This window comes from Bubalus bubalis, chromosome 1 (assembly GCF_019923935.1).
Source record: "Bubalus bubalis isolate 160015118507 breed Murrah chromosome 1, NDDB_SH_1, whole genome shotgun sequence".
NCBI classification, from domain to species: domain Eukaryota; kingdom Metazoa; phylum Chordata; class Mammalia; order Artiodactyla; family Bovidae; genus Bubalus; species Bubalus bubalis.
The window spans coordinates 172,938,641-172,950,632 of record NC_059157.1 but is presented as its reverse complement, the minus strand read 5'-3'; the positions used below and the strand labels follow the sequence as shown (position 1 = coordinate 172,950,632).

At 43.9% G+C, this 11,992-nt stretch overlaps 1 protein-coding gene and 1 long non-coding RNA gene across 3 annotated transcripts in view; one reads left to right on the top strand and one right to left on the bottom strand.

Annotated features, from left to right (window-relative positions):
• Positions 1–5,888: 5,888 nt before the first annotated feature.
• LOC123334678 lies at positions 5,889–7,092 on the bottom strand. Its single transcript, XR_006552721.1, has 2 exons — positions 6,790–7,092; positions 5,889–6,701 (listed from the first exon to the last, which is right to left on the bottom strand). It is a non-coding gene; the product is annotated as an uncharacterized LOC123334678 (long non-coding RNA).
• A 19-nt stretch (positions 7,093–7,111) lies between these two features.
• SLC25A36 (solute carrier family 25 member 36) overlaps positions 7,112–11,992 on the top strand; it is a 36,395-nt gene continuing 31,514 nt past the window's right edge. The window contains exon 1 of one of the 2 annotated variants that reach the window (XM_025290902.3): positions 7,112–7,358. In XM_025290902.3, coding sequence (XP_025146687.1) covers positions 7,318–7,358 — 41 coding nt within the window. In that variant the 5' untranslated portion in view covers positions 7,112–7,317. The remainder of the gene's footprint in view (positions 7,359–11,992) is intronic. The other variant, XM_006078047.4, reaches the window with a different exon arrangement.

Here is an 11,992-nt window from a genome sequence, read left to right as displayed (position 1 = left end):
ACTCTGTGCGACCCAATAGATGGCAGCCCACCAGGCTCCCCCATCCCAGGGATTCTCCAGGCAAGAAGGTGTCTAGCATCCTTTAAAGTGTCTGTTCTGGATATGTGAGATATGAGTGATGGTAGCCATATACCAAAGTAAATCTAAGTGTGTGTGACTTTACCTACATATGACAGCCTGAGGGAGGCTCCTAGTTGGCTTGTGCCCATTGTTCCCCTCCAAGGGATGCTATGCTCATAGGAAAGGATAGAAACAAAAATGATATTGTAATATTAGAAACAAAAAAACTTTGTGATTATATGGATCTTTGCGAAGGTTTTAGGGTGTCACAGTATTTGCTTGGTGACACCTCACGAGACATAATGAGGCCATAAACTCTTTGACCACCCATCCCAACCCATTTACCTTGGCAGCCCCAAGGTCAAGAAGCACAGCAGAGCTGTGGACTGCCACATTCCAGGACAATCCACAAAAGCCACCACATTGGGAGAGTAAGTGATGCCTTCTTTGTTGTTGGGTGTCTGCCCATTCGTCCCTGGCCCTGGGTAGAACAGTTGAGGCCACACGGTGCACAAAACATGTGGTTTATTTACAACGATCAACTGTACCTGCAGGAGCATCACCAGGTGTGCTCTACCTAAGAAATTCTCAAGCACACAGATTCGGGACACAGTTTTTCCCTTACAACCCAAGATTATTCTCCACAATTGTGATGTATTTCTCAAACAATGGTAAAGAAAATTTACTTAAAGCTTGAAAATAAGGCAAAGATGTAAGATGTCCTTTCAATGGCTAACAGGCTCAACCAAAGATTACTTATTTATGAGAATGTTCCTATGTTTTGACTTTTATTAGAATCGAGACATTGTAAAACTACATGCTGATCTTTCCTTTGAGACAAAAACAAAGCAACGAATTGTGGTGCTGGAGAAGATCTTTACCATCTGAGCCATAACAGAAGCCCTGGAGAAGACTCTTGAGCGTCCTTTGGACAGTAAGGAGGTCTACCCAGTCTATCCTAAAGGAAATCAAACCTGAATATTCATTGGAAGTACTGATGCTGAAGTCGAAGCTCCAATATTTTGGCTGCCTGATGTGGAGAGCTGACTCATTAGAAAAGGCCCTGATTCTGAGCAAGATTGAAGGCAGGAGGAGAACAGGGTGGCAGAGGGTAAGAGGCCTTCCCAGGTGGGGCTAGTGTCAAAGACTCTTCTGCCAATGCAGGAGTCATAAGAAATGCAGATTCGATCCCTGGGTCTGGAAGATCCTCTGGAGGAGGGCATGGCAACCCACTCTAGTATCCCTGCCTGGAGCATCGCCATGGGCAGAGGAGCCCGGTGGGCTACAGTCCATAGTGTCACAGAGTCAAACACAATGGAAGTGATTTGCACAGCACAGAGATAATGAAGAACAGAGGAGCCTTGTATGCTGCAGTCCATGGGTTTGGGAAGAGTTGGACACGACTTAGCAACTAAACAACAAGAAAATGTTAAAAGCAATATTCAAATGCCAACAAGCAAGTGGGGTTTCAAAGCAAGGATGCTTAGATGGTTTCTTGTTTTTGTCTTGTGAATCTTAGTTCCTGACCAAGGGTCAACTCTGGGCCCTCAGCAGTGAGAGCACAGAACCTTAACCACTGGATGCTGATCCATCCAGTGGAAATTCCAATGGAATTTCCCAATGGAAATGAAAAATTTCCAAATGGAATTCCCATCCAATGGAAATTCCCTAGATGGTTTCTTTTTTTTTTTTTTTTTGGTTTATGCAACTTTATTGAAGAAAAATAAATCAATTACTAGCAGAGCTATTAGTTGATCACTCATCAGGCAGGGCACAACTTCTGTATTACCACAGGTTCCAGGCATTGTCCATATGAAGTGTATTATACACCCTTATCTTAAGAAAATCTCTGGATTTCTCTGCAAGGTCTCACTACCCTCTTAAAACTCCTGTCTTGCAGGATAGAAAAAGTCATTTTCTGTTTTGTGGGATTTTTCTCCAATCCTCCTGGGACACATTCCTAAAATACTCTCTGGACGACAGTGTTTCCAACAAGCTAACTGAATCCTTCTGGGGAAGTCCATTTCTACCACCTCCTTATCTATTTTCAGTGCTAGCTCTGCTTATCACCTGTGTAACTAAGGAGAGCCTTTAACCATGACCGAATAGAAATGTGACACAGAGTAAGTGATGTTGCTGATGGGAGAGGTGGCTCAATGGGACCTGAAACCTGCATGAGCAGCTGCCCTCATGACCCCATCTAGGGTTCAGTATAAGTGTACATTTCATCCTCTTGACATCACATCTCCTTAAGTTCCTTCAAAGGTTATCCCCCTCCACTTCTTTTTGAAATTATTGCTAGTATTCTCAATCAACCACTGAACAACTGAGATGGTGTGGAATAGAGGATGAGAGTACAGACTGTAAGGGGCTTCGTTGATGGCTCAGACAGTAAAGAATCTGCCTGCAATGTGGGAGACCCAGGTTCAATCCCTGGGTTGGGACGATCCCATGGAGAAGGGAATGGCTATCCACTCCAGTATTCTTGCCTGGAGAATCCCATGGACAAAGCCGCCTGGCGGGTTACAGTCTGTGGGGTCACAAAGAGTCGGACACAACGCTAAGCATGCACGCACATATATACTCTGAAGCCAGAGTCCTTAGGTTTCCATCCAAGCTCGGCTATGTGTTAGCTGAGCCACCTTGACAAATCCTCTAACCCCTCTGTAAATCGGTCTGCTCATCTGTAGTATGTCCTTCATTAGGTTCTGAAGTTAAATACATGAAAAGTGCTTCCAACAGTGCCTGGTACTTGGTGAGCTCTGCACACACTTGAAGCTCTTTGAGATGATTACTATCATGGCATTAAGTACCCAGAAGGGTGCTTAACCAACACTTGCCAATGATGTCCTCTGAGGAGCAGGATTTAGGAAGGGAGGTTGTTGAGGTGAGGGTTTTAATTTCTAACTCATGCACCTCTGTATTGTTTGAATTTATTACTTTTTATTAGAAGCAACATAAGGAAAACAATTTTAATGGCATCTGGCTAAGAGAATATAAAACAATCTCTCCAAACCTCCCATTAAAAGCTAAGAAGACACAAACCTTTTTTTTTTTTTTTAAATCCACTCAAATATTTAAAACTAATGTTACCAATCTAAGGTTTGGAACCTGTATGAATTTTCTGTATCTACAAGACCAATTGAGGCAAAGTGGGGGAGGGAAATGGTATCACTGGCCCATCTGTGCTCCACTTCCCAACAAATAGGTACTCAGAACTTCTCAGCCTTTAGCAATGAAAATTTGAGCTCAGTACCAATCAGAAAACAGAGAAGCAGTCTCCTCCACTTCACAATGAGCTTCTTTGTTTTGAGCCAAGCAACCAGATGTGGCCATGCTTTCCCCATCAGCTTCTCTTTCTACATTCAGTTTAAAACTACAGCTCCCAGAAAATCCCTCAGTAAGAATGGGGATCTGAAAGAGGTACAGGTATACCTGACAACAAAGCAAGGCCTCTGCCCCACCCACCCTACTTTAATATTCTGGAAAGTACCTGGAAACTTGTTTAAGGGGCAAGGGCTCAAGTAACCTCTTCTTTGTGCTGGTCCTGTGTGAAGCACTTGAAGACATTAGAAAATAGGAATGAGGAAGGAAAGTTATAAAAGAGTGGGCAGATGACACAGGGCAGTAGAAACTCAAGAAACAGGACAGCCAATGCAACCCCAGAATCCCTGCAGGAATGACAGCCTCAGCAACCACACCCCAGTGGCTGGCCCCCAGGGCCACTAGTCAGAATGTGCAGGGGACAGAGTCTCCTTCCATGATGGCATCTGAAGGAGGATCCAAAGGAAACAGTCACATTATGAACTGCTATTGCTCTTGTCGGAATAATTTACTGCACCTAAGAACTCAGGCTCCCTCCTTCCCAGCTTCAGAACCTTCATTAAATGTAATCGCCACAGTACTCACTATGCGAAAAACATGGAGCCACAGTTATTGTCTTAAAGAAAATGCATCATAAATTGATGCAGTCACTTTGGAAAACAGTCTGGCAGTTATTGAAAGCATTAAACATCAAGCTATCATATGACCCAGCAATGCCATTCCCAAGTATATTCCCAGGAGAACTGAAAACATACATGCATGCCAAAACTTGTACACAAATATTCATAGCAGGATTATCCATGATAGCCAAAAAGTGGAAACAATCCAAATGGCGTCAATTGAGAATAAACAAAATGTAGTACAGTCATACGATGGACTGCTATCCTATCATAAAAGGGAATGAAGTACTGCTGCTGCTGCTGCTGCTGCTAAGCCGCTTCAGTCGTGTCCGACTCTGTGCGACCCCATAGACGGCCGCCCATCAGGCTCCCCCATGCCCGGGATTCTCCAGGCAAGAACACTGGAGTGGGTTGCCATTTCCTTCTCCAATGCATGAAAGTGAAAAGTGAAAGTGAAGTCACTCAGTTGTATCCGACTCTCAGCAACCCCATGGACTACAGCCTACCAGGCTCCTAAATCCATGGGATTTTCCAGGCAAGAATACTGGAGTGGGTTGTCATTGCCTTCTCTGAATGAAGTACTGATAAGTGCTAAAACGTGAATAAACCTTGAAAACATTATGCTTAGTGAAAGAACCTAGACACAAAAGGACACATACTGTATAATTCTATTTATGTGAAACGTCCAGATTAGACAAATCCAGAGAGATAGAAAGTAGTGGTTGGCAGAAGATAGAAAGAGAAGAGAATGGGAGTAATTGATAACAAGTATGAGAGTGAGGAAATGTTCTTTCAGGATAAGGAAAATGTTCTAGAATTAGGTAGTGGTGATGGATGCTGGGAATGATGCTGGGAATGATTGAGGGCAGGAGAAGGGGACGACAGAGGATGAGATGGTTGGATGGCATCTCCGACTCAATGGACATGGGTTTGGGTGGACTCCAGGAGTTGGTGATGGACAGGGAGGCCTGGCGTGCTGCAGTTCATGGGGTCACAAAGAGTCAGACACGACTGAGCAACTGGACTGAACTGAACTGATGGTTGTGCAATCATCAGAATATACTAAAAACTACTCACCATACTTTAAACAGGTGAATTTTATCTCATGTTTATGATACCTCAATAAAACTGGTATATTAAAAAAAAAAAAGATCTACCCACCTACCCACAACACCACCACCAAAAGTTAACACAAAGGTTTCAGGGAAGTATGGCCAGGGTGTCAATTTTTATTTCTACTTCTCTAGGAGTTTTGTTTTGTTTCAAAATTTCCCTCTCTGATGTGCAGCTATTACTTTACCAACTGAAGCACTGAGATCAGAGAGACTCTGCTGGATGATTCAAACCCAAACTCTTTTTGGGTGAAAGAGAGAATCTTGGGCAAGTCAATTATTCTATATCTCAGTCTCCTCATGGAAAAAGTGGGGGTTAAGATCACTGACCTCGCAGGGTACTTGTGAGTTTAGCAAGAGAATGCTGTAAAGGATTTAGATCAGAGCCTGGCATATTAGTAAGTATTCAAGAAATATCAGCTGCCATCATTTTTGTTATTACGAATACAACACAGTAAAATACTACTACTTATTATTACAGGTAGCACTCACACAGACTGTTACAGCGTTTTACAGAATCTTAAGGTGTTCAGTCCTCATTACTGCCTTGTGAGATAGGTACTCCTATGCCCATTTTACAGATGAGCATTTACTGTGAAGTGCATGAACTCTTGACAGTGACGTGCAATCTGTACATACATTTTGTGGAAGTTTAGGAGCAGGTAAAGAGCATAGAGAGCTGAGGGAATCAGGGAGGACTTCATGAAGTGACCTTGAAAGGGTGGGAACGTGTGGTGAGGGCCTTGAAGGTGAAATGGAAGCTGCCAAGAGGTGGAAAAGATCAACATTTATTTACTGTGAGCGACAAATAGTTTCAGTGTTATGTTATATTCTGCACCTCAGAAATAACTACTAATTAGGAAAATTTTTAAATATTTAATCATCATATTCTATAGGGATAAAACATTTTCTTTCCCTCAGTCTTTGACCTTCTTACGTATACATATAAGAAACAGTTGCCTAGTTAGAAAAATTAGTAAATAATGGTTTTCTTTCTTCTTTCTAAAATAAACCTTAGTGTTTTAATTCTATTTGCCTGTTTTAGTTACTACACCTTGGAGATTTTTTTCCACATTGATCTACCGCACCCTTTGTTACAACTGCATAATACTCCGCAGTAGGAATATTCTGTGACTCATTTCTCCATTCTCCTACTGATCAGTTTTCCACTATTAGAAGCACTATTTGTAAATACAGTACTGTTGTTTGTGATCCTGTAGTAGTATCTTTGTTCGAGCCTTTTCTTGGATTGTTTCCTTTTGTTTTTGTTTGTTCTTTCATTCTTGGATTCTTTTGAGTGCTACTCTGAGGTATCAGTTGGAGTAGGAAAAGGCAACCGTCTTCAGTATTCCTGACTTGAAAAAAGACTCCAAGGACAGAGGAGCCTGGCAGGCTACAGTCCCTGAGGCTGTAAAGAGTCGGACACGACTGATTCCACGCATGATGCCACAACTGAGATATCAACAGATAACAGGAAGCGGAAATGCTGGGTCATAGATCCAATTATTAAAACGCAAATCAAGCAGGAGGCAAATGGAAATTTTCTGTACCTTCGTTTCAATTTTGTTGTGAATGTAAAACAGCTCTAAAAAAAAAAAAAAACAACAACAACAAGCAGTCCTTAAATCAAATCAGAGATTGGGCCGGCTCGCACCCCCACTCCGCTTGCATACCAGGAACCCAGACCGGGAGCCGGGGATCGAGGAGCTCGGATCCGCTAGGCTGCTCGGGTCGACACCGCGCCGGGCGCAGCCCTCCTGACAAACGCTCGAGGTGCGAGGACACCGTGACCTACTACCCTCTGTGCACGCGCTCTGGCCCCGCCTCCCGGCCCCTTTCATTGAGAAACGCCTTAGCGATCACGTGAAATAGGCATGCCGGCTGCGTGACGTTATGCAGCACGGACCAATGGTAGCTTCTGTTTATGTCGAGGGGGCGGTGGTCGGAATATTCATTCCCACTTCGCTGCCGCCGCGCTGCCCTCTAGCGCAGGTGGTGAGCGTTGAGCGGGAGCGGGAGGCGGCCCGGCTGCAGTGCTACGGGGAGGGCCGCGCCGGCTCCTTCTGCAGCCGCGTCTCCGTCAGCCCCCCTCGCCGTCACTGGGGCGCCGTGCTGCTCCAGGCCGGGGCGGAAGCTGCGGCCTTCGCGGGCGGCCGGATCCGCGTCCCGCCTCAGCGCCCGGAGGACATGCGGGAGAGAGAATGAGCCAGAGGGACACGCTGGTGCATCTGTTTGCTGGAGGGTACGTTGCAGCCGGGGCTTGCGGACTGTGGCTGAGGGCTCCGGGCTGAGGCCGAGGGCCGTGGCCTGAGACGCAGGCTAAAAGGGTGAGGGGGATGCGGCCCGGAAGCGCAGGGGTGAGGGAACTGGAGCTGGGAGCCGAAGAAGCCCAGATTGCTGAGGCCCAGGCGGGGAGGGTGGGAGGGCGAAGCCGGCTGGACGTCAGGCTTTGGGCCCGTGGAGCCAGAGCGAGGCCTAGGGAGTGGCTTGCGGCGCTGGGGTCCACGTAGGCCCAGTCCACGCGCCGCGGCCTAGCGGGCGTCGGGGATGCGCGGCCGCGGGAGGACAGCAGCTGCAGGCCTCACGTAGGTTGCCCGGCCTGGTCGGGGGCGGAAAGTGCGGAGGCCGAGGACAAAATGGGCGCCGCACCTCCTCCTTCTTCCCTCCCTGGCGCGCGGGCTGCGGCGGGGCCTCACGTAGCTCACGCCCCTCCTCGGACCTCGCGCGGCTGATTTCCGGGCCCTAGTCAGTCCCGGTGAGTCGTCCTGGGGCTTCCGGCTCTAGCGGGAAAGCTTTGGGGTTCGGTTGCTCGCAGTAGCTGTATGTTTCGAGCTCAGAAAATTTCCTTCCTGAGCTTTTCCAGGTTGCGAGGTGCTGTCTCAAAGCGACAGTGCGTCCGGGGTCAGATTCTTTTCATGAAAATCAACCCTTTTGCACATCCACTGCTTTTCGGCCGCTTAAAGAAGAAAAGTGGGGGTAGGGGAGAGGTCAGAAGCTTTGACAATAGTTACTGTTTGTACAAGGTTAAGATTAAAAGTCTTAGTTCCTTGTTTGCCAGCCTGAGTGCTACAGATTTTTTGTACAGCCAATTTAGTCTCCTTTTTTAGGTTGTTTTTTCCAAATTTGGAGAGGCATAGCAATTTTAAATTTAGGAGTTACTTCTTTTTTGCAGGGTCATAGTCTTATCAAAAATGGATACGACGAATTATGCTGAGGTTCTTTTCTGCCTTTGTGACCATATAAAGTCGCATCCCCTCAAAGCATGCAGTTTGTTTCTAAATCAGCTACTTTAAGAATATGAAACTAATACATACGCGGTTCTGTTCACAGTGGCTTCGTTGGAGTTAGACGTGTGGACTGTATGGCCAGTGATGACCATGCTTTCCTTAGCTTAGCACATTAACTCAACAGTGTACACCACTTGTGGACCAGGCACTGTTGTGAGATTAAAGTAGTTTTCATTTAGTTTGTGAGACTAAGTTTTGGCAGGGTTTGCTTTCTATATTATATGTTTACCAATAATCTTGGCAAATTAAATCATTTTTAAACCCATTAGCCATGTAGGTATTCTTGTAAAGATGTCTTGTTGTGCAAATAATCGGGTTCCCTTCTGTAATTAGATCATAAGGTAATTCATGAAAGTTAGACACATCTACTTCTGGCCACTATTTTAATCTGAGTGAGAAATGGACAAACTCTTTGATCTCAGTTGCTTCATCTCTAAAATGAGGACGTTGAGATGGTTTCTAAGGCCCTGTTCTAGGTCCTAAAATTTTTATTGCTCTACATATTGTCAAGTTTTGTTTAAAATGTGCTCAGTCACATCCGACTCGTTGTGAACCTATGGACTGTAGCCCTCCAGGCTCCTCTGTTCATGGGATTTTCCAGGCAAGAATACCGGAGTGGGTTGCCATTTCTTCCTCAAGGGGATTTTCCCCACCCAGGGATTGACCCCTATCTCCTGCCTTGTCAGGCAGAGTCTTAACCACCGAGTCACCTGGGAAGCCTTGTTAAAAATAGGGCATATTTATTTGCAATGTTAGCTTGATTGCACTAACTTCCCAGTTTGGGAGCCCCTCTACCTGTCCATACTCCAGTATTTTGGCCTGGAGAATTCCATGATCTGTATAGTCCATGGGGGTCACAAAGAGTCGGACACGACTAAGCAACTTTGACTTTTCAATAGCCCCCAAAAAAGAACTTAGCATGTGCGGTTATTTAGAGTTTTAAATGAAGTATTTGTTTATAGTACCTGACATAAGATAGATATAAATTCTTCCTTTGCATCCTGTCTCCATTATATGTTTATATGTAGTTGCATAAGTTATTTCAGTAAAATTTGGCTTATCTTTCTTAGAGAAACATTAGAACTAGGAAGGATGGCAAAGATCATCTGACTTAGCTCCTTCAAAATATGGGGAAATGCTATGCAAAGTCACTTCAGTCATGTCCGACTCTGTGTGACCCCATAGACGGTAGCCTACCAGGCTCCCCCGTCCCTGGGATTCTCCAGGCAAGAACACTGGAGTGGGTTGCCATTTCCTTCTCCAATGCATGAAAGTGAAAAGTGAAAGTGAAGTCGCTCAGCCGTGTCTGACTCTTAGCGACCCCATGGACTGTAGCCTACCAGGCTCCTCCGTCCATGGAATTTTCCAGGAAGAGGACTGGAGTGGGGTACCATTGCCTTCTCCAGTGGGGAAATACCAAGGTATAAAAAATGTGCTTATCCAACATCAAACAACTTTTCATACATGTTGAGTGAAAGGTAAATAATCTCTAAGGAACCTTCCAGCTCTGTCTTAAATGAAATCAGTGCTGTGGAATGTTCTGAAAATCTGTATGCTAAGCATTGTAGAAATGCAAATTGACTTGTGGGTAACATTGTTCTTGGTTGAAGATGTCTGGATGGTTCACCTGGTAAATAATCTGCCTGCCATTGCAGGAAACATGTTCCATCCCTGGGTCGGGATGATCCCCTGGAGAAGGAAATGGCAGCCTTCTCCAGGATTCTTAGCTGGAGAATCCCGTGAACAGAGGAGCCTAGTGGTCCCTAGGGTGGCAAAGAGTTGGACACACCTGAGCATGCACACACACACAGTATATCTCAAGTTGTGTATTTAGGCAATCATTTCTTGGATGTTCTTTATAGAAAACTAGATTTCATTTTTTTTATCATGATAGAATTATGTAAATTAAGAGTTAGGGAAATTTATTTTTTACTTTAATAATAACCAGATAGAGAAAAGGAATTCTTTTTATTAGCTGTTGTGCAAGAACCAAAAACCTTTCACAGTCACATTTAATCATTAGACAAAAATCATTTTAAGATAGAGCCTTTGAATTGTTTTCTTGATGATTATAATATTTATTCTAATATGTGTTTACATCTCAGATTTTTAGGAGCCTTGTAGTGATATTATTAAATCAGAAAATTTTGAAACATTCTAGCACTGGAGAAGGCAGTGGCAACGCACTCCAGTGTTCTTGCCTGGAGAATCCCAGGGATGGGAGCCTGGTGGGCTGCCGTCTATGGGGTCGCACAGAGTCGGACACGACTGACGTGACTTAGCAGCAGCAGCAGCACTGGACCTTGGGTCTGAGTGACAGCCTCACATGTGTAACTCGTGCTTTCTTTAACACACCCTTTGGTCCCATTAAGTTTTTGTCAGGGTTAATATTCAGAGTTAGGTCATCGGTTAGGTTGATTGTATTAACGGAGGCCGCTCATGACAGCCTGCAAAAAGGATGTAAATACAATTTTATTTTAGCTATACTTTTAATAACAGTGTTTGTGTATGAAGATTTAAGCAGTATGTTTTTACATTCTTTGGTAGATCTACATTGTTTACTTGTGTGGCAGTTCGGGGGTTTTTTCTATTTGAGAGAGCGAGTGCCTCAAATGGGAGGAATAAATCTCCCAACTTAGGTGGATGAATTTTTTTCCTGTGTAGCTCCTGTGACAGTGAGACCTTAAAACATACAGTGGGCAATCTCAGGCTATCTAAGATTGTTTGTTTTTATATCCTGGAATTAACCCAGTCATTTATTAAACCATTTATTAAACCATTTATTTTTTCATTTATTCAGTAAGAATCTCCAGTGGGTGTCAGATATCTTATTTCTGCAGAAATTTTGTCATAATATTTGTTAAATGACTTCACCTGTTTCCTTGTACGATCTGGGCAGAAGTAGAATACTTAAAAGTATAATTAATGTGGTTTATATACAGTTTGTCTACATTTTTGCTTAGCCTTAATTTTCATGATTTTTACAACTTTTTCTCCTTAAAAATAACATTCTTTAATTCTGCCTAATAGATCGTAAGACTAAGGTAAGTTGCTTATCCTGATGTAGAATATTCTTGAAGAAACTTATATTCCTGTAAGGAGATTATTGTGGTATAGCATTGTAGGTCAGGAACCCCTGGGAGTTCCCAAGAACTTTTAGTGGTCTGAGATGTTAAAGCTCTTCTCATAAAAATATTAACACATTATTGCCTTTTCACGGTTGATGTTTGGACCTCTGGTGCAAAAGCAGTGATGCCTTAGCATGCGTCAAGGCAGCATCCCCAGACTGTGCTGGTGGTCACTACAACTTGCACTTTAAAAACACAGGTTCACTTAAGAATGTTTTTGAAACAGTAAAAATTAGTTTTAAATCTTGACACTTGTGTATACAACTTCATTTTATATTCTGCGTGAGAAAATGGGAAACATGAATAAAGTACTTTGCCATTTTTGCAGCCTCAAACTGAACTAGCCTCTTTTTTCATGAGAACCACTCAACTGTGACTATTCAGTCTTGAATATTTGGCAAATACTCAAAAAAAAATGGAAGAAGTGGGCCTGTTGCTTCGAGGAAAACCACTGGTAGCAT